General features: G+C 29.6%; 1 protein-coding gene across 1 annotated transcript in view; it reads left to right on the top strand.

Annotated features, from left to right (window-relative positions):
- The window catches only part of LOC107451798 (zinc finger C2HC domain-containing protein 1C), a 36,170-nt gene extending 10,629 nt beyond the window's left edge, over positions 1-25,541 (top strand). Inside the window, exons 3-5 of the mRNA XM_016068018.3 lie at positions 17,684-17,815; positions 20,405-20,698; positions 23,935-25,541. Coding sequence (XP_015923504.1) covers positions 17,684-17,815; positions 20,405-20,698; positions 23,935-24,186 — 678 coding nt within the window. The 3' untranslated portion in view covers positions 24,187-25,541. The remainder of the gene's footprint in view (positions 1-17,683; positions 17,816-20,404; positions 20,699-23,934) is intronic.
- The last annotated feature ends 215 nt before the right edge of the window (positions 25,542-25,756 follow it).

The raw sequence follows: 25,756 nt of genomic DNA, 5'->3' as shown, positions 1-25,756 counted from the left end.
CATTTATAAAACCGTCATTCTTAAAATCATCATTCGTTAGATCAAGACAATCGACTAAATTATAATCAATCGTTCTATACCTTTTAGTTCACTATTGTAACAACGACACAAGTTCATTATGAGTTACAATAGCCAAATCGTTAGTATGCAAGTCAGCTTTAATCAATTCTGAGAACAAATATCGAACATTATTTTTAATTGCTGTTTCGAGTATTCATGTGAAAAAATGACAAGAAATTGTTTGGAACAATTATTGCCATCAAGTGGTATTATCTGACTTTGAAGATGAAGGTGCGTTTGCGAATTATCATACAAAGGCGACGTGCTCTCTGCATTTGGAATCTAGGCTGTCTGTGTTGTGTTTGTTAATTTTTACTAAACAGATTAAAAAAGAAAAGCATTATTGTTCGAAGCTGTTACAGACGTAATCACCCGAAACAGTTCTATGCTTTAAATAATTAATCCCTACAATTTGAAGCGGCGAGAGATTGCTTGATTAAAAAATATGTAAATTGGAAATAACAATCGACATGTTTCAAGCACTCTAAAATAGGCAAGCATGCAAATTCCATTTTGACAAAGCCAAAATTATCTCAATTCCAGTCACACCAGCTCATCTCGATGTCCAGGAATCTTGCTTTATTCGTATGAATACTGATTCCCTTGCTAACGACGTTAGTTCCTTACCATTTCGCCATAGCTCGTGAAAATGCATGTTACTATGATTTGCCGCTCTCTGACGTTGAGGTTTTTTTTGTTCTGTTTTTAATTTTTTCCCTTTTTGGCTTCTGTGGTTTTTCTAATTTTGTTTCTCACCTTTATTTTTTTTTCTTTCGAAGCTTTACGTTTTGTATTTCAAATCACTTTTGTTTCTTCTCATTCAAGTCTTGTAAATGGGCTCCTGTTTTTGAGCACTGAAACATATTTACTGTTATTTCCAATTTATATATTTTTAATCAAGTAAAACCCATACTTTATTCTCTTAACATCACAAAGCATTTATTTTCAGTTATAAAATTCACCCCATTAACAGCCCATTATGATAATTAAAAATATAGGGTTAATAGGGGAATGTTAATAGTAAAATAGGGAAACAATATAAAGTTAAAAGGGGAAATTTTTACAGAATTAATAGTTGTTAAATATTTCAATGTATTCAAATTTTTTGGTGCACCGTCATATTACGAAAATTGTCTTGATTGGTCTTTATAACCTAAACAACTGCAATTTAGTACTAGGATAATTGTTGTTGTACGCTCTTTTAAGTCTTTTTTTCGCTTAATAAATTTTAACTGGATGATTGGCGTTACGTCATGCGTCTGTTATAAATAATGGGTGTAATTTACTGCATCATAGTTTCATTTTCAGAACTCTTTTAAACTCAAAAGGAACTAATTTTAATTGGTCAATTACATTTATTGTAGCTTCAAGCGCATCAATGATCTATTAAAGAGAAATTTGGAGCAATTAACGTACCCTACACAAATGATTTTACAGTGAAAACGAACACTGGTCATATTTAGTTTTTAAAACGTACCCTTCATCATATTTTTCATGTTAAATAAGTGGACACTTCACAAAATTCTTGAGTTTTTTCCCCCAACAAAAACAGGATTGCCTTTTTAATTATTAAAAAAAAAAATTTAAAAAAAACCCTAGCAGTGAGAATATCAATTTTTGATTCAGAAAACTACGAGATTTGGAATCTTTTCTCAAAAGCAGGACTCAACAAAATAAACTACTCTTTTAAATGCTTTTGATGGTTTTACATGTAAAAAACTGCTCTTTAAATTGCATAGAAACTGGTAAATTTCTGAGAAATTTACCAGTTTCTTACAAGTCTAGTGTTAACATGAAAAAGTTTTTTTTAAACGTCTGCCAAGTTTCCAAATGGCATTCGAAAATTATAGGGTTAAAGGTAATGTTTATTAAAAAGTAACCAAAATACAAAACCAAAAATACTTTAACCAAAATACAAAACATAGACTTATGAAAAAAAAATAGATTTTTTTTTGTTAAAGCCAATGCTTTGCCAAGGCTAAAGCTTTTGACACCATTTCACACAAAAATGTGTTTACAGCAATCTGCTGAAGTTCAACATACATTGTGAGCCAGTTTGAAAAGCATGATTTCAAGAACAGTCCCTTAAAGTTTTGTAAGGGTTTTATTTACTTTTTTGTTGTTGTTTCTATTTTCACTTGCCAATGCACTTGCCATTCACTTGACAAACCTGCCTTGGAAACCAAGCGAATTTAAGGAAGTTCGTGCGTTTTTGTGTTTTTTAGTGACGCAGTCTATGGCCAAGAATACGACTTCAGCCACAGAGACACGCCATAGCCCGTTTTACATGAACCCATTCATACACCCATAGCTTGAAATAATTTTGACCTGAACCAGAGAACTATAAATTTCCAATACAGTTCCTCCAGAGGTATTGATTTGTTATGGGAACTTGGATGACTTTGTGACCCCGATAGATTTAGTGTGCACCAGTCACCATTTTGTACACGAGGTTTCCTCGGCTGATGGGATTCGAACTCCCATTCTCATGAACAAGAATCTGATGTCCTACCAATCAGAATATCCGGCCCATTTGCGTATTTATAAAGATACGTAAATGGGCCGGGATCTTTAAATTTACCTTTTTTTTAAAAAAATTTCTTCTTAATTGAGTACTATTCTTGAACAATTTTACTAACTACAAGGAAGTAATTTGCTCAAATACTTTGAAAATTACTTTTGGAAGTACTTTGAAAATTTTCTTCAATAAATAAATAAACACGTAAGCAAATAAGTAAATAAGTAAGCAAATAAATAAATAAAAATAAATGAATAAGAATGAAATATTAATAATAATTGTAGATTGAAAGAATTTAAATTCTTAGAAAACCTGAGTTTATAAATCAGATTTAAAGAAAATAAACTTCAATGTGAATTTCTAACGTGCAATCATTTCAAAAATTAACATAAAATTTCGATCTTAATTATTACTTGCTCATAAGAAATTACGATACGATATTCATAAGAAATTACATAATTTTAATTTCCTCAAGCTTTTTAGAGTTAGTCCATATGTGTACCAAAATTAAAATATTTCAAAAAAGAAGTAATTTAATATATTTTTATTTTTAAGTATAAGAAACTGCCTTTAAAATTATACAAAATTTGAGTTCCAAAAAGTGATCAACACTTCATGCTAGTATTTAAATTGTTGGAAATTTTTATTTTATTAATTATATTGTGTTTTATTTTTTTAACCATTTTTTTCCCTAAGCTTTGAGGTCGAACTACTTCCAAATTCGAAATAAAGTGAATCATTTGTTTACTGCACAGTTTTCTTTTTCTTTATTTTTATTTACAAATAGCATGTTTTTATTGTTTCATTTTAAAAAATGAAAAAAGCGGCGAGTTGTAACTGTTCTGGATCGTACAATAAATTATCTTGGAAGCTTAACATTGTAGAAGATTTTGCGTTTTACAGCGAATCATTTTTAAAGTATTTAAAATAAAGAATAACGATGGTTGAAAACAGATTTGTTTCTGGTTCTTTTTAATTTTCTTAAAATTTATATATTCATTTCTAATTTGCATTAATTTTACTTTTAGTTGCATAAATAACGATGGGGGGAAAAAACTTGCTCTGCTGGCCAGATGTTGATAATATGTATTAATAAAAAAAAAGAATGTTTTGGCCTACACTGCTCAAACTTGAGCCTACGCTTGAGAGGCTCTCTTGCAGTATGAGTCATTTGTCCCACTCTAGTTGAACTGATTACGAAACAATCAGAAGAAAAAAAAGGCATTGATTAGTGGCAACACCTTTTATGGTTATAGCAGACGATCGGACTTTGATCATGTGAAATACTTAATTTGCGTTTGAAATGAATAGAAGTTGTTGTGATCATAAAATATTTCTTTCTGTTTACTGTTTCTTAAAGGTTGTAACTTTAGAATTTTCCGTGCAAACGCATGAATGAATTAATATAACTTAAATAAATAAAAAATAAGATACCTATTTATTTGCTCATAAAATGCATAACTGAATTACGTTTTTTGGTCTTTTTTTCGTCCTTATTTATTTTCTTCTGTTTAAACAAATTGTAATATTCCATCGAATAATTGGGTTTTGAATATGAATTTGAACTGAAATAGATAGAAAATTAGAATTGAAATACAAATTATTTTCAAATTAATATTGATTTCCATGCGTTTTAAGGAACAATTTAGAGTTTAAAATCGCTAATTCATGAGTGATTTATAACTTTATCATGATCATATCATGAGTGATCATAACTTAAATAAAAACTAAGTTGATTTATGTGATCATAAAAACTTTAAAATTTTTATTCCACAAAATATTTAAAAATCTAAAATTCTTTTAAAATTACGTCAAAACATACTGAATGAAAATAATAGTTTATAAATAAAAGATTTAATTTAAAAAAAAAATTATATTTGATCGTTTTTATCATACAAATTTTTCTAAGCCTAAAAAAAGAGGGAGTCGTAAGGAGTAAAAAAAAATTATGTAAATTATTAAAACAAATTTGGAAATCCCACTTCCTTGATTGATAATTCCATTATATATAAACCTTAAAACATCCTTTTTACCGTATATGAAATTTTGGCTATGTAGCTATTGAATCTTAAGCAACTTGGAAGAGGAAATGAATTAGCACGTACAGTGCAATTTAAATGCGAAAGCAGACATGCAGATTTTTAACATCCAATTTATAGACGTTTATTTTTTTTTTCTTAACGAACAAGTTAAAAGTAATCAAAGCTGAAGTTAATACAAATTAAATTGAAATATTCTAATTTTCTAGCTATATTGAAAAGAAAGTATAGAAACAATTCATTTTATAAAATGAAGGATATCGTATTCTTTATTTAGTATACATTTGATACCTAAATAAATGAAAAAAAGTAATATCAATATTTCATTTTATTAGAATATTCCTCTTAGAACATTTGTTCTATGCATTTTGTTTAGAACATTTGTTCTATACAAAAAATACAATATATTTTTATTTTACAAGAAAGAAGGAAATAGTTTTCCCTTTTAGATCATTCTGTTGCGTTATCCATAAAAACTTAAATCTTTAGAATTTTTCTATTTCATACTCCTGACGGTTGTTTTTCGTTTAATAATTTGTCAATTGCATTGCGAAATTACCGCATTCAAAACTGAAACAAAATGAAAAGAAAGCTTGTAACAAAAATTCCTGTTACCTTAAAGGTGACCGTATGCAGAATTTCTTTTTGAATAAATTGCTTAATTTTCTTATTTACGCGCATCGGATGTGGATTGTGCGGATATAGCTGGTATTGTCTACTTTCAACCATTCGCAATTTCCTTCATCTATTGTCTGCTTTTACACCTGAAAAAATTTCATTTAATTAAAATTCACCGTATAAGAATGCAATACATAAAATGATTCACAGTCGTTTCAGATATCACACAATTGCAGTGTGTTTGTTTCAAAACTTATAATTCAAGCTTCAAGGAACAATTTTAAAAAATAAAATATTCAGTAGGATGACTAGTTAATATGAAATGAAAATTTTCCCACTGACAGTATTAGTCAAGTTTATTCCAAAATACTTTGTAAATGCTCCTAAACATGCAAGTTCTAAGACCATGGAATCAAGCATTGTCTGATTTTTATGCAATTCTCGATTGTCAATGTACCCAAGATATTATCGATGTACATATGATAAAATATATTTGCTGTGAGTAATCGTCGATTACTTCAATTTAAAATATTTCTAAAATGCTTGACTTCACTTAAAATTGCTATTTTATACGAATAATTAAGAGGCCTTTTTCCTCCAGTCCGAACTCAACTGTCAAAATTGTGAAGCAAAGGGGTAATTCAAAATATGCTTTGTATCATCTCTATCTAATTTTCTTTAATAAACTGTTACATTTTTGCTATATTGGGCAGGATCTTTCTATGGATGCGTGTAAAATAAATTGCCACCCAATCAGAGTTATATATAGCATACGGTGTTTTAGATTCTTTGTTCATTGTTTTCGAACAAAATCATACCAAAACGATTCTGCAATCAATGTTTTATAAAAGGTAGTTGGAATTATATAGTTGACCGTTTTCAATTTTTTTCGCAAAGATTTTTTTTGTGTGTGTGCATGTAATTTGTGTTCTAACGCTTTCTAATCATCATCCAAATCGACTTTTTTCAATTTAAACAATTAAAAAAATGAATAAATTAAGCAAAAATATATTCCCAAAAGTACAGTATAAAATTATCTATTCAAAATTACTATCAATATAATTTTATTGTGACCCGCAGTGGACTGATCGTTAAGACACGGTTCCCAGCAGATCACCGAAGTCAAGCATCACTGGCTGCGGTCAGCGTGCGGGTGGGTGACCCACTTGGATCAGTCTGCGTAGGGACCGAGGGTGTGCGGTAGTGGTCCTCGTTAAACTGTGCTACCGTAAAGTGCTCGACTTCGCGTGCAGGTCGTTGAGCTACCGAAGCGGGGGTGCCATCCCCTCTGCAGAGGATCAAAATTGTGATGGCATGTCTTCGGATCATTCTCAGGGATGTTTCCCAGACCGTCGCCAATAGCCCATTGTGCAGCTCTAGTGCGACGTAAATAAAGTACCTACCTACCATAATTTTATTGTTTTACATGTTTGAAATCCAACAGTTGTCAACTGCTGTTTCTCCTAATATAATTAAGCGACGGCTTTATTTTCTACTTTTTTAAAGATATAGTGTTGTTGCATCAGATCCTTTTATGAAAAGTTTGTCAAGTACGGAAAATACAAAGAAAATGAACGAGCCGTGATGGTTCAGGGGAAAGAGCGTTCCCCTCTAAGTGAGGTAGCCCAGGTTTGAATCCCAGCTGTGGCTAGTTGATATGAATTCTGCTCCCAGCTCGCACCGAACACTGTGTTGACATAAAATATCCCAGGTTTTCGTGATTTTTCTCACCACGTAACGCAAATACGGGTTAGTTCCATCAAGAAGTCTTCGGCGAAGGCGAGTTTGTACCAACGCTTGTTCCAGGAGCTCGCTTGTTTTCTGGGTTGAACTCAAAACTGTGTGGCTACGGAGTAGAACATTGATAATTGTAAACTTAGAATTGGGTCTGCTTTTCAACGCCGGTTATAAAATGAAATTGAAGCCATTAATCCATAGTTCAAGATGGCGAAGGAAGAATCCTCTTTAATTGCTATGACTCAATACTGAAGTATGTTCAATTTAAAATTAATTGTAGCTGTCTAGATCTCTGCATATTTTTCAGCATATTCGTATAAAAAATAAACAAATATTTTTCTTCAGGGAATTCGAATAAGATTCAGCGTAGGTGACGATTAATTGTATCTACTTAATCTTTCATATCATTGTGTGTGTGTGGACTTTTGGATAATTACGTGGTTGATGTCTGAGAAGATGATGAAGTAGCAGACAGTTTAATTGCATTAAATGTTATTAAGTGGCCGTTAAATTACACCCAGTAATTTTAAGGACTTTGCCTTGCCACTTTGGGTTTAATACTCTGTCGTTCACCTTGTACCCGTTAATCTTAAAGGACAGACTTTGGATGCTGATGTAATTTATTGCAGTTTGTGATTTAATATATTAATACTTGAATGATACAGTGTTCGCGTCTTATTTAACATAAACTGTATTCCGTTTTAGCTTATTTTTTGTTAAGTCCATGAGTTAATACAAAACTTTGGGGAAAAAGTCTTAAAAAAAAGTAACTGCGTGTTTATGTATTTAATGTTTGAGTTTTTACCGTAGTTTTTTTTATCCAAATAGATAACCTCAAAACATTAATGTTTAGTTTAATAATTACAATAAGGAACGTTTCAATCATGCTTTCGAAAACATTTAAGTACAATAAAATGTAAAGCTATAGCATGTAGTTGGACAGGGAAGGGTTCACAATTTCGAGACCAATGGCATAATGGTGGCAATGAACAACGGTCAATTTTGTTTCCCAAAAAATTGGGCATCCTTAGGTCTAAGGCTGTGTAGGTTTTTAAGTCAGGACCGGGGATCGAACCTTTATTCTTCACAATGATAGTTCAGTGCCTTAAACCACAGCTCCGTCGTGGCTCTTAAAGTAAAATTGTTTTATAATAATATTTACAATTCCAATTTTCTAATACGACGACAGAATTTTTGTTTTTTCCTTACGAATTCATAAAATTTTTTAGTATAAAATAAAGTTGGAAAAAAAATCAACATTTAATTAAATTATTTTCTTTAAAAAAATTACAAAATCAACATGGTTCAAAAGGAGACAACGATTCGAATCATTGTTTGAGAGAATCTATGGAATTATATATGGATTCTATTTCGAGTCTGGAGACAAACTGATGATTCGAATCCGTTCCTGGAATTACTTAGGGGGTTAAAATCGCTGATTCTATGCACAAATGTTAACATAAATTTTGCGTATTTATATTACTGACATTGAGCGTTATGATTTATGGGAGATATTTTTAGGGCACGAGTTCGGTTCTTTGCCCCATGAGGGAACCCATATTTCTTACCATACGAGTATAGAAAATTTTATTTCCTATTTTATGAACTAAAATTTATTTTAATTTTTATTTTGCTATTTTATTTAGTTTTATAATTTTGATTTTGGTAAGAATTTACAAATCAATTGTGATAAAAAAATTACTTTTTAAGCACCAGTTTTTATCTATTAGATTGCAATTCCCAAAATGCAAAGACCCTAAAATCAATATTTTACTCTTTAACCGCTGCTTATGACCCGAAGTGTAAAGAAAATATGATTCATATAGAAAACTAAAATTATAAAGTGAAATATTAAAAAAAATATTTTGTGGTATTGTTTTTTAAATACCCATTATTTACTAAAATGAATTTAAATAGCATATAGCAGTAAATATTAAATATTTAAAAATTCATTATTATTAAAGAAATCATTTCACATTATCTTTGTTTTCTTAACTATTGTTATTGAAATATTCCTAATAGTAAAAATATACACTATCTATTGTAAAAGATAATGTCAAATTATCTGGAAGAATAAAGAATTCCATGTGTAGAATGAGTAGTCACGAAGCGAATGTCCTTACTTACATTTAGAATAGTTCCACAATCTTTAAATATGCAAATATAAATTCCAATAAATTTATTGAACTTTCACAAACTCATCTTTCAACAATTCCAACATTAAAAAAAATTGCAAAGAATCGTCTGCTTTTTTATCATTTAACCTTGACTCTGACCGTAACTTTTTTTCATTATTTTTTGAACTTGCGGAAGAATTCTTTTGTGTGTAACATCACGTTTTCTTGATTCTGATATGGCTGTCTTCTTTTGAATTACCTCGTTCCACAGTCTTTCCAATCAACTTTTTCCCCGAAAAGAAAACACATAATTGTGTTCTCTTTATTAATAGTATGTCACAGGTGAACGTGTATAAGAAAATAACCAACTTTTTTCTTCTTTTTTCCCCCCATCACTTTTCTTTTATGTCCTATACAATTCTTTGGACAAAGGAAAAATGGTTACTTTTAAAAAATTCTTTTATGTATGGTTCTCTCCTTTGACTCAATAAATGTGTTTACTTTTTATGATGTAATAATGACTAAAATTTATGAATTAAATATGAACTCTTATCAGTATATTAATCAGAGCTAACTGTAAACTAATCGTTTTGTCGAACTTTTTGTTGATCTATTTTTATTTTAGTAATAATTCGCAGAAATCATGAATATTATATTCCCTCTTTACTTTATGAATAAAACATTTCCTAAATATTCATTGATCTGTGCAGGTAATAAATAACGCATAAATATGTTTTTTGAACTTAATTCTTTTTTTGTCTTTGTTTAATTACTATTGATTTTTGTTACAGATTTTCCCTATTAGTGTTAATCTCTAGTTATTTTTATTGATGTTTCTCTCTATAGCTGTATTTAAATTTTGTATTTATTTGCTTGTAATTCGTAATTATAATATCTATATTTCATATTAATGTCTATCTAATTTTGCGTGTCTGTAGTATTTTGTATTTAAACTGTGCAACAGCAGTAAAAAATGTAGCATTTGGGGATTTGAAAAATGTAGAATGATCAATCTTAAGCTAGTGCAAGTTTATATATAAAAAAATAAAATAATAATAAAAAGATAAACAAAACTTTATGAGGGAATTCATAATTTGCCGTTAAACTGGCTGTTGTAAGGGGGCTTAAATTTTTCGTTTCTATAACTTATAATTATTACGTTGTAATTAAAAAAAATAAAAGTCGCACAGCGAACTGATCGCAAAACACGGTTCCCAGTAGAACACCGAAGTCATGTAAGTTAGTGCGCGGATGGGTGACCACTTTGATCAAGCTACAAAGGGACTGAGGGTGTGAGGTATCTTTCTTCGCAAATTGTTCTACTCTAAAGGGCTCGACTTTGTGCACAGGTCGTCTGGCTACCAAAACTGGAGAACTATCTCCTTCGCAGAGAATCAAAATTGTGATGACATGTCTTCGAACCATCCTCAGGGATGTTTCCCAGATCATCGCCGATTGCCCATGGTGCAGCTCTAGTGCGACGTAAATAAATAATACAAATACAAAAAAACTACTAAAATAATTTTAATGAAAGAACTCGTGAAATTTTTAAAAAAATATCGCTAGTTTACATTGTGTTCTGCTGACTTATTAAAATTGTGTGCTGTTTTACTGAAACATTGTACCTGCAGACTTTTAAAATTGTGTGCAGGTTTTCTAAAAAAATATGTGCTGGTTTTCTAAAAAATTGTGTGCTAGTTTTCTAAAAAATTGTGTGCTGGTCTTCGGAAAATTAAATAAGTGTATATACCATGTGCTATGTATTTCACTACGTATGAAATATATGTAGTGGTATACGAAGCGCATCTTCTGTTTGCTTTGTATTTCTGGTATACTATTCGCTGAATTTCACAACTCATTATTAATCTAAGTTCTCTTATTTATCTTAATGCGTATGTGTTTTATGATTTAGAGGTGTAAAACTAAATTAAATATTTTTTTTTTACTTGAATAAGTTAATAAAGTGATTAGTTTTCGATCTCGTAAGCCAGAAATTTTAAATTATACTGGTTAAATAGAATTTGCGATGAAAAGTTTCTCCCATGGTTATAGCGTTCTCTTAAAATGCAAGTTTCTATTTATAAAATCATCAAGTTATTTAGGTCGGTAACGCTCAAAAAGTAACAAAAGGTCTGAAAATCCAGTCCAATTAGGGACTTTTTTCACTGCGGAGGTTAAATTGATCGTTCTAATCCACACTTCTCATTGCAAATAAGGTTTCTGTTACTCCAATAATCACTGGCACTGTCAATGCGTTGAGGATGTTCTTTGAAGCAATTAGGGTTGCTTCAGTGCGCGCTCTGATCACTATATTTTGCATCTGATTTATGGAGAAAGTCACGCCTTATTGCTGAAGAAATGGCTACTGGAGGTGCTCATTTCTATTTCTATCTCGGATTATGTATCCAAATCCTTTAATTTTGTTTTCTGAAAGTGAAAAATGAATCAGTTTCTTTTTTTAAAAATGTCACAATTTGCTAAATTTAAGACATCTTGAAGTGGGTGAGACATACACGTGTCTAATTTTGGAAATCGTTTTTTTTTTTCTTTTTTTTTTTTTTGTGTTACTGAATATATGGTTTTATTGAGGACGTTTTATTAATGAATTGCGTTATTTAAAATAAAGATCAGCGATTTCCAAATGGTGCTCAGCGTAACCATAGTTGGAGTGACTCTGCGAATCAGTACTTTTATAATCAGTGAGGAGTTCGAACTCTCTTATATTTAGATACAGCCTATAATTCATAATTTATTTAATCTTTCGGTTGTCTTCATGAAATTATTTCAAGCCAATGAAATAGAAATGTCATTTTTTAAAAAGAGAATATTTCTAATAATATATTAAATAAATTATGAAAAGAGAAAGTATTTTTGGAATATTGCATTTGTATTTCCTACCGTGCTTTTCAAATCAAAATAAAATAATGAAATACTTTAATAAGGAAATGTTTTTCTAATAATAATTTTCAAACTTTTTAGAGGTTCTTTTAAGTTTTCATCTCGAGTAATAATTTGGCTTATTTTATTTTCAGCTTATGTATATATACCTAAAATAAATTGATAACTAGACTAGATATAGCATAAGGACAGCAATTTTAACTGTCGGACATAAAACCTAGTATAACACTAGAAAGACAAACTTAGTATATACCTATATTGCCCAAAAGCAGTCAAAAGGACTGGATTGTGAAAGAATAAATAATGTGTAATGAAATATGTTTAAAATTAATTTTTTATATTTTTATATCAGTTACAGTTATATAACAAGTTATTAGTAAATACTAACAATAAAAAAATTATGTGTCGTGCAAAAAGTTACAAAATTCTTAGAAATTATTTCATTATATACATCATTGTTTTTCTAATTGAAATTAAAAAGCAGTCAAAATGACTTCCTTGGGCAAACTAGTGTTAAGATTATTAGTGTTAAAGATATGATAAATCTTCATTTCTCTAATTAAGTATTTAAAAATAGTCTTTTATAAGTTAATAACGTTAACTATTACCTTCATAAACTTTATAAATAAAGCCTGGGTTGATTATTTAGGGCAACGTAGCAAAAAAAAAAAAAAAAAAAATTAAACCACTGATATAGAGTATTTTTGAGAACGGCGCATCTAAACTTTTTTTCGTTAGTTACGCTCTGAAAAACGTATTTGAAAATTTTCAATGCAATTCTTTTGATTCTTGTTTAATGGCTTTATAACTGCGAAGTGTAGTTGTAACAGAATTTTGAATGTAACTTAAGTTGTTTCAGCTAATTTTCCAGATATTTCGTTCATCTATCTACATAAATAAAGCAGAATGTTTATATGCATGTGTGTGCATCTTATAAGAATACGCAATTTTAAACCAGTCATAAAATGCTTCGATCACAGGCTCGCACGCAACATTCCAAAGAACAAAATTTTCATAGGATCTTTAAATATTTTATAATGAGTGATTTGATAGCTTGCTGCTCTAATCAATCAAAACTTAGTTTTATTGCACGTTCTTATACACTGGTGGACAAAATTAAGAGATGGAAGACATTTTCCCAAATATCTCAAAAAATACTGAATATAAATAAATGAAATTTGGTATGGATATAGCTTATTCCATGATAATAAAGCATGCAAAACAAAACTGAAAGTACCATTCACTGGCAAGACCTATTGCCAATAAATCCAATGTAGTCTGAACTTAAGGATAAAAGATGACTATAAAAGTGAGGCTTGTACAGTGTGTGTTGCCTCTAGTATGGTGTATGGTTACCCCTGACAGACAGCATGCACAACGAGTATGCATGCTGTTAATAAGGAAGTTAAGGAGGACTTGTGGAAGACCCTCCCATTCTTCAGATTCCAAGCATGTTCAATAGGATTCATGTCAGGGGATTTGGCTGGCCAATTCATTCGTTGAATATCTTTGCTTTCCTGATACTCATCAACCATGAGAGCCCTATGTGGTCGCGCATTGTCGTCCATAAAAATAAACTCAGGGCCAACAGCGCCCCTGAAAAGACGCACATAGGGCTCTAGGACCTCCTGCCTGTACCTCTGGGCATTCACGAAACCATTGTCACATGCAGCGGTGTGCGGGTATCTTGCATGTGCGAAAATGCTTTCCATCTCTTAGTTTTGTCCACCAGTGTAGATTAACTTCGGTTTCCTAATGATAGGTTTTCACAAGTAAAACCAGCGTTAAGAATTTCGCAACGTATGTGAATGACGTCACAGAATTCAAATTTTAAACGGTATATGAAACTACGAGTTTCTTTTATGGATACTTACTTTTAAAAAGTGTTTCTGTGAACTTAAGCAGTAGAAACTTAATAAGAACGAACGAAATAAAATTAAATTTATCTATTAAGGCATGGAAAAATTATGTTAAATTCTTAATATCACATTTTAAGAGACGTATAGTTAATCTCTCTTTTAGTGAGATAATATTGTAACTCAGATTATGCTGAATCTAATCGTATGAAGCAGCACTAGAATATCCAGCAAATAGTAATAAAAAATAAAGGGTCTATATTAGGTGCATGAATGTGAAGGAACGTGATATTAGGACACTTATTTGTTTCAGAAGGGTACCTATATTATGTACCTCAGTATAATAGGTTAAAACAGTACTTATAAAGGCAATACTAGAAATATTTAATGCCTCATATAATTAAGCATTACTGGCGTTAATAATAGTTTGGCAATTTCTTATGACAGGTAGGTACCGATAATAGTTCATTCGCCGAAAATGATTATAAGGATATTAAAGTTGTTATTTTAGAGAATTACAATTTACTAACTTTGGGTTATAGGTTCAAGCTGGAAAAAATTTTTTTTTAATTAAAATTAATGGGGAAAAGGTGCTTTGTCTAGAAAAAGCATACAGTCTTATTTTTATTGAATCCAATGATGCTTTATTAATTTTAGTAATGGGTACTACTGCTATTATGTTAATTGGTGTTTCTTTTTTTTTAATGAGTACTGATTATACTAATATTGGTGCCAAAAAATCTCTGTGGAAATAGGTTTTTACGGCCCAACGAAAGGGATATGATAACATAAAGCCAGCGAGATGCGCAACAAACAATGATAAATTTGAATTGTTTTAGCTTTATTAATTTTGCCGGTTGTTTCAGTTTTTTACATATCGTTTTGTTGATTAATACTGATTTATTGACAATTTGCCTTTTTTTTTTTACCCCTTTTACGAAGAACGGGCATTCAGCTAGTTTTAAGTAAAGTTTATCTTTAATAAATGGGTGGCATGAATTATAAAATTTTTAAAGAAAGCAAATGAAAGCTTATTTTGAATAACAATGTGAAATAAACCGGAAAAAAATAAAAAATATTTAAAAAAAAAGTAATATATATTTTTTTATTATTATTAGAGAAGTGCTTTTAGGTTTGGTGCTTTAAATTGTAATAATTTCTTTACTGAACTGAACATAGACAAAGGTTAATGAACATAAACTATTTATTTTTACATTTTCATGAATAATTTAATGTAATTTTTCCAAAATAAAGCATTTAGGAAATTAATTTTAAAAAAAATATGTCTAGAATCGATACTGAAAAATATATGATACGAGAGTTAAAAAGAAATGCAAATATTTTTTGGGGGGACATAATAAATTATTAACTACTCTTTAACACTACTCTCCAAAATCCTTCCTAAATGAAATGTGTGTCACGGTATTCAGAACACGCGATGCGAAGTCACTGTCACTGTTTACTAATTCCTCTGTTTTGACAAGTTGTCATGAAAGAGACACATGTTGAGAAAATTAAATCCAATCGATGGATCAAGGCTAAAAAAGCATAATCTGTATTCTGAAGGTTTCTCGAATTCTGGCTTTCTTTTATCTGTTATTTGTTTTAAGCTCCTTTCCATTGTTCATAGGTTGTATGACAAAGTAAACAACAAATGCTCTCGTTGTTAAGTTGAGTTGACCCTAAGATAGCAGATTTTTATATCGTTTTCTTCTATCAAAGTTTATTTTTATTTTATTTGATTCATTTTTGAAATACAACTGGCTCGGTAAATCAACATTTACGAAAAAATGAATAAAATAAATGGACATAATCTTCTTACCCTTTACCTATTTTCTTTATTTTTCTTATTAATTTAAACTATTCTTTTTTAAAAGAATAAGACAATATCTGGTGTTCTTTTTAGAAATTATTACAGTTATCAAAATAGAATTTTGGATTAAAATGTAAAATCCGTTAATTTTTCATTTCCTCTACTTTGAAGTAAAAATATACCCATAAAGTGTTTTGAAATCAAGGGACTACTAATTGTACTAATAACAAATTTTTGTTTCTATATTATTTATTTTTTGCAGAAGTGTGTGGTACTGTGTAGAAATAATTTGAATTTCAGAGCATTTTTCAAAAAATTACTTTTTCTTTTTTGAATTTCTTAGCTGCAATATAATGTTTCCTTTTCTCTTTCACGAAAAATGAAATCACTACTTAACTCTTTGAATTATTAAAAAAAATTCTATAAATGTTTTATTTTTAATGTTAAATTTGGTTTAATTTTTATATTTAACTAAAGTAAAACAAATTATTGAAAAGTGAGTAATAAGATACTACTCTTATAGTGTTTTGAAATGACGAGTACTTTCTTCCGCTGCAACATGCATCCCAGAAAATGTTTAAAAGTTACTACTGATTCAACAACTTCAAAATATACATGTTCATATTTATTACTCCACGTTTATTAGTGTTAACTTTAGGTGGTGTGATTTTCTTAATGATCAAATTGCAATTACAGTTCTTGAAAACTTGCCCGAAAATATTTAACTTTCTACTAATAAATAATATTGTACTTTTCAGAAAATATTTTTAAAATGCCAGTGATTTCTATTAATAAAAACAACCCATACAATCTTTTTTTTTTTTTTTTTTTTAAATATTTTCAGGAAAAATGTCAGCACAAATACTAAAATAATTTTAGATTTTTTTTCCCTTAAAATTTTTTTTTATTAACTATTCACAACGATAAAATAAAATGAATATAGTTGTATTTTTCTATTAAATTAAAGGAAAATAACTTGATCTAAAATGCCCAGTTTTTAAAAAGTAAAAAAAAAAAAAAAAAAAAATTTTTTTTCACAGTGTACATCCAGACGACGATTAGAGTTATTTTAATTTGAATTTGTTGCTATTTTTAAATTTATCATTACTTTTAATATATTTTTATAAAATGTATTGCTATTTTTAATTTAAACATAAATTTTTTAAGTTGTAAATATTTGGTTAAAAAAAAATAATTTATAATGATCGTAAGTTTAACAATGAAGTCTCATTAAAATTTAAATGTGTTTTGCGCTTTAGAAAAGATAATAAAAATATTTTTTAGGTAATACTTTTTTTTTACCTTAGAATAATTTTCACTTTTACTACATAAAAAGAACCTTTTTCTTATTTAGCATTCGTTTCTTTTGAAGTTTCTAACTGGTAGCTGTTTCAAGTTTTTTCGATTGTTTTTGTTTTCTTTATTTCCATGTCCAGGTCTAAAAGTTAATCAAATTAGTAAAGCAGCATATATTTTAGTTAATATACTACAATAATAAGTTTTTACAGGAAATCTCACATTGTTTTAATAGTTTTTATAGTGTAGATAGGTTTTAATAGTTTTTTTGACAGTTTGTCATACAACTATTTTACGAATTTACCTACTTTCAACTTTTTTTTAAACTTCATTTGATTTCGCAAAATTTAAGTCCTTACTGTTGTAGTCCTTACTGTTACAATTATTTTTACATTATTAAAATTTTGTAACTTCGGCATTAATGGGTAATTAGTTCAGGTGCCATCTGTTGGCATTAATTTGAATTGAGAGGAATATTAGGGTCGCAACAATGGGTTTAATTATGTTTCTTGTCAAAAATGCTAGAGATACATACATTCAAAGAATACGAAATAATGTTTTTCACATTTTCAGTAATTTTTTCAGCTTGTTTCGAACTCAAATGTTTACTTGTCAAATAACCATTATATTCGTTTAGCTTAAATGAAAACATACAATTCATGTATTGATTCATTTATAAAATGTTTCACATAAATCTACATACAAATTAAATTCTTTTTTTTCATTTTTAGCCCCGTGACGAGTCTCCTCTTAAAAATGGAACTAACGGCACCACTACTGCAAGAGCTTCATCCCCAATCAAGAAACCAGTCAGGGTATCAACACAGACTATCGTGCAACCTAAACCTAAACCAAAAGCTCAGGTTAGTATTAAATGTGGTTACTAATAATTAGATATTTCTAAAGCACGCGTTAGTATTAAATTTGGTTATTAAATTATTCATAAATATTTCAAAACCCTAGATTAGTTCTAAGTTTGCTTACTAACTCTTGGAAATATCAAAGGCTCAGGTTAATACCAATGGTTCCTAGTTGTTAGAATTTCAAAATCCCTTTGTACTGCGCATTTTTCAATTAATTGGGCACTTGCAACCCGAGAAGACGATCACTGATACCCAGACATGTGACCTATCACCTTAGCGGCAGCTGATTGTAAATAAACAAGAGGGAGTGTTAAAGTCGATCTAAGTTTCTCCACATAAATTAGAATGTTAATTAACATGAAGTTAATTAAAGACACTGTCATATCATTTGTTACAATATAATTCTTTCTCGCCTATGTCTCTTACTTAACTTAGATTTATTATTTGTTTATGTATTTTATAGTAACCGTAATATATTTTTGTTCTGTGTACCTTGCACTTTCATTACCTATTTAGTTTGTTCCACATGGATTTGTGTTAAGTAATAAATATAAAGTAAAATGATTGAAATCTTTGTGGAAGAATCTTTATGAGAGAATATAGAATGTGTCACTTATGAGAGTTAATACTTGAGGGCTTGGCTTACTATAAATACAACGGAAAGAACAGTTGATAACGTAAACAATTGCCGCGTTTCAACAACCAATTAGGATCGACATACCCACTCTACGTCGCTTGCAGGTATCCCATTGTTCAGCATGTCAAAAGTGCAAGTTAATACTAATTGTGGTTACTTTTTGTTTGATTTATGTCAAAAGACAAATTCATACAAGATAATGACTTGAGTTTCCACTCGATTTTTGTCATTATCTTGAAAATTTTAGTAATAACAGTAAGACAGCCTGATCTGTGCTTGAGTTAATAATATCCGAAATTTTTAGTAGAAAAATATTCTCAATGTAAATGTTTTCATGCGTAAATGTTTATTTTATATTTAAACTCTAGTATGCATTAAAAAAAAAATTTATAAAATAATTTATATGTATAAATATTTATATTTTTTGTTGGACCTTCGGAAAATACCATCAAACCGTGGTGGTTTTGTTCATGTTGGTCCAACATAAAGTTGTTCCATTTCCTAATATGAGGTGATGGTCAGTCTTGCTCGTACCATCATAAAATATGATGGTTTTTGATGGAAGGTGATGATGGTTACCATCTTATTCATGTTGGTCCATCAAAGAAAAACCATCATAAATTTTGTCTTGGGAGTAAATAGGATAAAAATTTTTACTAAAATGCTAAATATATTTTTCTACTGAGAAAAATGTAAAAGTGCAGTGGCACTTTTACCAAGCTTAAAATTCAGACTAACTCAAATTTTTGTTTTATTTCTTTTTATTAAAATAAGATTGCTTTTTTAGTCCCCAATTCACACAGTTTGGGGTGAACTGATCAAAAAAAAAACTTTCTAGTATAGCCATCATGAGAGTAGTAGTAAATAGGTAATTACATATAATGAAATAAATTGATGTAGTTACTTAATAGTTAATAGTTTTCCAAATGTGAATTCAACATTCAAAAAATCTTTCGATATTTTTTTTTTTTTTGTAAAGGTTTGGTGTTGGGGCAGGTGCTGCCTACATTAAAACTATTAAGATGAACCGGGAACATTTTGGAAAACTAATCCTTTAAACTGCTTATCGAGAGAACTTTTTTTTAGCTTAAAAATTTTCGCGCATTTTAAAAATTTAGAAACTAGTACAATACCATGATATTTGCTTTCAAATAAATATCGGACATCATATCCGTTGCTGTATATCAACAATTTCGTGTTTGAGACTTAAAAAGCACTCTTAATTTTATTTTTATCAAAAATCTGAGAGAATTTAGCATATGCGACTTCATCTTGATATGGTAAATTATCGTTTTTAACTGTTCGGAGGTATTTGAACTTTAATTTGCATCTTGTTTAACGTACTTTTGATACAAAGAAAATATCAAGTATATAAAGAAAAAATTTATTAATATATTATTATTAATTGAACATAATTCTAATGTTAACCCCTTCCTTCTTGCTCCCGTGAAAATGACGGGGTGAGGTTTTGCCCTCTATTTCTCACTCCCGTGATATTGACGGGCTGGAGTGTTCAGTAGTAACGAACCAATAAGAATAAAACTAAGTAATTTTTTTTGACCGGAAAACATTTTATTTCTCATTTTACACACCAGATGGCACAGTACCAGGATATTTTTAAGGTAATTGTAGATAGTTAGTTTATTTTAAACTAGATGTCAGCACTAATCAAATACGTGTATGTGGCAAAATAGGCACTTTTATGACCTTTTTTTTTGAAAATTGACCGATCGCTAAGGAGTTAATTACATAATTTAAGTTAATTGCAATTAAATCATTCATAAATAGGACAACAATAAAGTGAGTAAAAAATGTTTTTGCAGCTATAAATGCGGCATTGGATTCTGAATTGCCATGCTGATAATACAGCAGCATTTCTTTTAATAAATTAAGTCTCATAATTTGCATTTTATAAAACCATTTATAAAAGTTGATATGTATTTTTCCTTCAGGTTGCTCCCTCTTCTTTTGTAAAGAAAACAAATCCCATACCTTCCAAACCTAGAAATTCATTAGGCAATGCCAATCAAAGTAACGAACTGCCCAGGAAACCTCCCGGTCCTGGTCAAGAACAATGCAACGTGTGCGGACGGAACTTCAACAAGGACAGAATTGAGAAACACAGAAGCATTTGTAAGAAGGCAGCATCCAAGAAGGTGAAAGTCTTTGATGCCACCAAGATGCGTGTCAAAGGCACAGAAGCAGAGCAGTTCGTCAAGAAAGGATTACCCAAAGCGGAACCCAAGGTATGATTCATTTCCCCCCTCTAAACTCGCGAAAAAATAAGTAAATAAATCTTAGGGGTCGTTCAAATTTTAAGTAATTTGTATTTTTTCTTCTTTTTTTTCAAAATTACTTTGTTTTAGCTAGCAATCTACAAAAGATTCTTTTTTCGATAAAGGGAATTTTAGTGTCTCGCGTAAGCGTTATTCATGACTACTTTTCCCCCTATCAGCAAAACTAATCAAATCACATAGTCCTTAGATCAGGGATGGGCAAACTACGGCTCACGGGCCAACTGTAGCCCTGCGGAAGATTTTATCTGGCCCGCGGATAGAATTTTAACTTGTCGATCCGTGGCGAATGTAAACAATATACATTATACAAGTACCGATGACCTTTTTCTCTATTTTTGCTTTACAAAACATAAATTGATGGACGTAGACAGCTTCTATTGGTAAAATACAGCTTCAATTGGGGTCAGATTTGTGGCTTGAGTTAAAATCTAACGATCACCTGAAGCAGTTTCTAAATATGCCAAAGTTTGAGTTTTGCAAAACATTCCCAAAAGCTATAGTTTCCAAAATTTAACATCTCATGCCAGAAAATCAGTTATATGTTTGCTTCATCTTATATATGTGAACAAGTGTTTTCAACTATGAACCTTAGAAAAAATCATTTCAGAAGTAGACTAACAGACAAGCATTTCATCTCGTTCCTTAAAATAAGCACATCTCACTTCGAACCTCAATGTAAGGAACTTTTAAAAATGAAATCGCAATTTTATTCATCTCATTAAATATTTAAATTAAAACTTGTATATCGTTTATCTTTTTATTTTAGAAGTTTTTACTCGGTCCACCAAACTTTTTCTTCCCTCGATTTTTTGCTTTCGACCAAAAAAGTTTCCCCGTCATTGCCTTCCTTAGATTTACATCATATTTGAAGGAAAAGATGTTTAACACTAAAATGAAGTTTTGTAGCGTAGCATAGTTGAGTGGGTGGTAGGAGGAAGGGAGCGTAACATATTTAAGCTGGTGAATTTTTTATGAACCTAACTCAGGCCTGCAATTTGTGTGGATATTTTTTTTATCGTTTCTTTGATTGTCTTGACGAAACATCTCAGAGAGTTAATATTCTTCAGGTATATGCATGTTTCCGGACTACGAGACATACTGCTAATATGTCCTCCTTTAGTTGTGTTTGTTTCTCTATTTTCGGTTTTATTTTTTCGTCAGAATTGTTTTATACCATCGTTTGATTTGGTTGCCTTGTGTTCGTATTGCAGGTTTTAGCTTCGCGCAGTTTTACCGTATTTGTCTCTAGTGCCATTAAACTTTGCCTTAATAAATCACCAAAAAATTTTATTTCCTTTTGAAAATTAAAAAAAGCATTTTTCTCTGATATCAAGGGAATTGTTTGAGATTTTTTTAAAAAAGAAAAGAATGATTACGATTACTTACGAATAAAAAAAAATTGGTTTTATTTAAATAGAATTGTTTATCCTATTAATAAATGTTACAACCGGACTAATAACCCTTTTCGAAAGAAGTTTAGGGTATGATAAATGTATGGAAGTGAGTTGCGAGGAGTTTAAACTCCTGTTTAATAAAGTTTAGTCAAAGTACTTTATAAACACAGAAGTTTGTCTATGTACAGCTACCTTAAAAACTTGATACGAAAAAGTGTTAAATCATAAAATTTTTTAAAAAGTAGATTTAATATTATTATGCGTCGGAGCAAAGCCCAAGGACTATAATTTTCTATGAGCGAATAAGTAGAGTTGAGCATTGGCAACATTAAAATAGTCAGCAGGAGAAAATTGTCTAAATGTTGAGAATAGATCTCGGAGGGTCTTCGAAAGTTTTTCCTTTTTTTTTTTCGTGTAGTGATTGGGTATATTCAGTGTATTGGATATTCCGTGTATTGGGTAGCTTTTGTCTGCTTTCTATATTTTGCCGTACAGTCAAATTTTAGGATTGTATCATTTGATATAGTTTTCAAATTCTCTCTATTCTTTATCATTTCTTGTTTCAAACTACCTCTCGTTCCTCCTCAACTAAAATAAATAATTAAACTGGATTATTTCTTCTTTTAAAAGCAGTCAGATTTTATTTAGCACCTCATATTTTTAAATATCACTTTTTAAAAATTACCTTTTGATCCTGCCAAAATATATAAATTTAAAGTTGGCTATTTTGTTTTAATATTGAAAGCAGTGAGATTTGAAGCATTTAACATCCCTTATCCTCTTAGATCCAGCATTATTGGACTTTGGTATAATTTTATCACTTATATAATAATATTTTACGATGTTTTCTGCTTGTATGCCTTGATAAAGCGATTGTCTTTGTAAAAATATAATTAGTTTAACTTTATTTAGTCCTAATTTTTGATTAAAATGCAAAAAATGGTAGATGTTTGATTCAAGCTTTTGGACAGTTTCATAGCAAATAAATATCTTATTGAGTCTAGTGGATTCTGTTTCATGACCGAAATGTGAAGGAATACATTATAAGAGTGTCCTACAACATGTTAAAACGTTGAATGCCACGCTAATTTTACATGGCTTGCCCGTCGGGCCACAATGTAAATAACTACAAACTAAATTTGCAAATATTAGACAGATTTTACTAGTTTTTTAAATGATTTAGCTTGACATATCTGAAAAAAAGTGGTGAATTATATAAGCCTACAAATTGTTTATAAATAGTGGTGCATAAAAATCTACTGAATTGAATTTATTAAACCAAGAATCACAATTATTAGACTACCACTTGAAAATATTTTATCGCTGTCCGGAGCAAGTTGGCATCTCTATGTAAATAAATAAAACTATTTTTGTGTGTTCTATATTGCATTAATTTCTTCAAACCATTTTAGTAACGATAATAATGTTAAAAAAAAAGTAAAATTTTACTCGAATTATGTGTTTCTAATAATCTTGGCTTCACCGATCACCGGTGACCCCTGTGGCGCTATGAACAAACTCAGTGCCGGTCACTGGTGACCTGCATGGCATTCAACGTGTTAAAAATGCTAACAAGTCGAACTTATAATTTTTTAATGCAATAATTAAAAATAATTGAGTTTAATTGAGATTTTTAAAAGATTTTTATTTCATTTGAGTTTTGTTTCTTCTAAACTTGCATAAGTAAAAATCGTAATTTCTAACATTTTTAAAATTTTTTTTGAAGATTCGGGTGTCAGTAAGATCTGATTTTTAAATTCCGCATACTAAGACTTATCTTGTTTCTTCCAGCCAAAAAAATCAAATTGGCGCAAGCAGCATGGAGAGTTCATTGAAGCTATCAGGCAAGCGAAAATGGTGCAACAACACTTGGCCAAGGGTGGAAAAGTGAGTGACCTACCACCCCCGCCACCTTCAGATAACTCCGACTACGTTCCTTGCCCTTACTGTGGACGAAAATTTAATGAAGGTGTTGCTCAGAGGCACATCCCTAAATGTAAGAACATTCTATCGAATAAAAAGAATTCCAATGCAAGAAAATGATTGGGGGAAAAAAATGTGTGATGCTTGATTTACATGCATTTTTTATTTACTGGATTTTTAGTGCTTCCTATGTTTTCTTATTTGATAAGAATATGCAATTTGTACTGTTTTTATTCTCGAATTTTTAATTTTTAAGATTTTGGTGTGTAATGTTTTAACGTTAATCACGAATGTTTTTAAAGTTTTTAAATTAATCAGTTAATGTAATTTATAATCCAATTTATCGTGCTCGCAGATCAAAATTAAAGTTTTATTTTTACATAGTTACTAAATTTTAAAGTTCGAAATGAATTTTTTAACATTAAGTAATAAAATTAATAACAGTAAAAACAAATATAAAATTAAGTATTAAATTCCTACTGCATAACTACTGCCTATTATGTATTAAAATTTATTGACTGTTCAAGTAAAAATAAATTTATATAAAAGTGATTGGTACTCTCCCATAATTGAGTTTATATTATATATTAAATATTTAATTGATAATGTATAGGAAATATAATGCAATTGTATATTATCAATCGAGGGCAAAAATACAGCTTATAAGTTTTTAATAAGACCTTGAATGTATAATTTACATCAAATGAGAAGAATATTTGCTCTATTTGATTGATTTTAAACAAAAAAAATTGTACATTCACCGGGAAAAATTTCTCAACAGTTTTGTAATAAATTATTTATTTGTCAAAAAAATTATCTATATTATAGTTATAAATTTAAATTGCTATGTTTAAATTAGTGTCTTGTCTGCAAGTGTGGTAATAATTTTAACTTGTAGAGAATTAATTTTATACAATGAATTAATTGCAATGTACTATTGTATTTTATATAACCTATCATCTCTAGGTTATCTCTTCAATGTGTTGAGATGATCTGTAGACTTAAATGTGAGCATAAGTGTTAATTTTAGTTTGTGAACTGTTTTTCAATATTTGAAAAAATCTCTTTAATGTCTGCTTTGCTTATTTAACCAAAAATAATTATATATTCTTAGTTTTGTGAAGCATTATAACAAATCCAGGACTTGCTTTTTTATGTCTGTGTGAAATACTTGAGTTAAAACATTTACAACCGCTTTTATTTGTTGAGCAAATAAATATTTCCTGTATATAAAATTATCGTATCTCCCATGTTATGTGTGTTAAGTTCCTGAAGGTGAATTTGTGTAAAATGAACAGGTGTGGTGATATTTGTGATAAATGATTTTTTTTCCAAATAAATATTTGTTTTACATTTTATGCACTGTAAACTCAGTGTAAAATCTGAACTAAATCTTTGTATGTGGTCTTTTGTACGCTGCCAAGTTAATAATCCTATCTTGTAAGAAAATTTAATAAATTAACTTTTTACTAAAATTTTTTCTTTATTTTTCATAAGCAGTTTCAAGATATTAGAGTATTAATTATCTATTTTTACGGTATTTTTTCATACAGCCAATCAGGTATAAAAAATAATGAAAAGTAAATTAAGTTTCGTTTCAAAAAAACTAAAATAAGATAATTTTTGAGTAATTTCTTTTACAATAGTTGTAAGTTGATAAAATGTCAAAGCTAATTTAACATATCTAAAA

The sequence above is a fragment of the Parasteatoda tepidariorum genome, chromosome 6, assembly GCF_043381705.1.
Source record: "Parasteatoda tepidariorum isolate YZ-2023 chromosome 6, CAS_Ptep_4.0, whole genome shotgun sequence".
Lineage (NCBI taxonomy): Eukaryota > Metazoa > Arthropoda > Arachnida > Araneae > Theridiidae > Parasteatoda > Parasteatoda tepidariorum.
The sequence above is the reverse complement of the archived record's forward strand: the minus strand, read 5'-3'. Positions and strand labels throughout refer to the sequence as shown.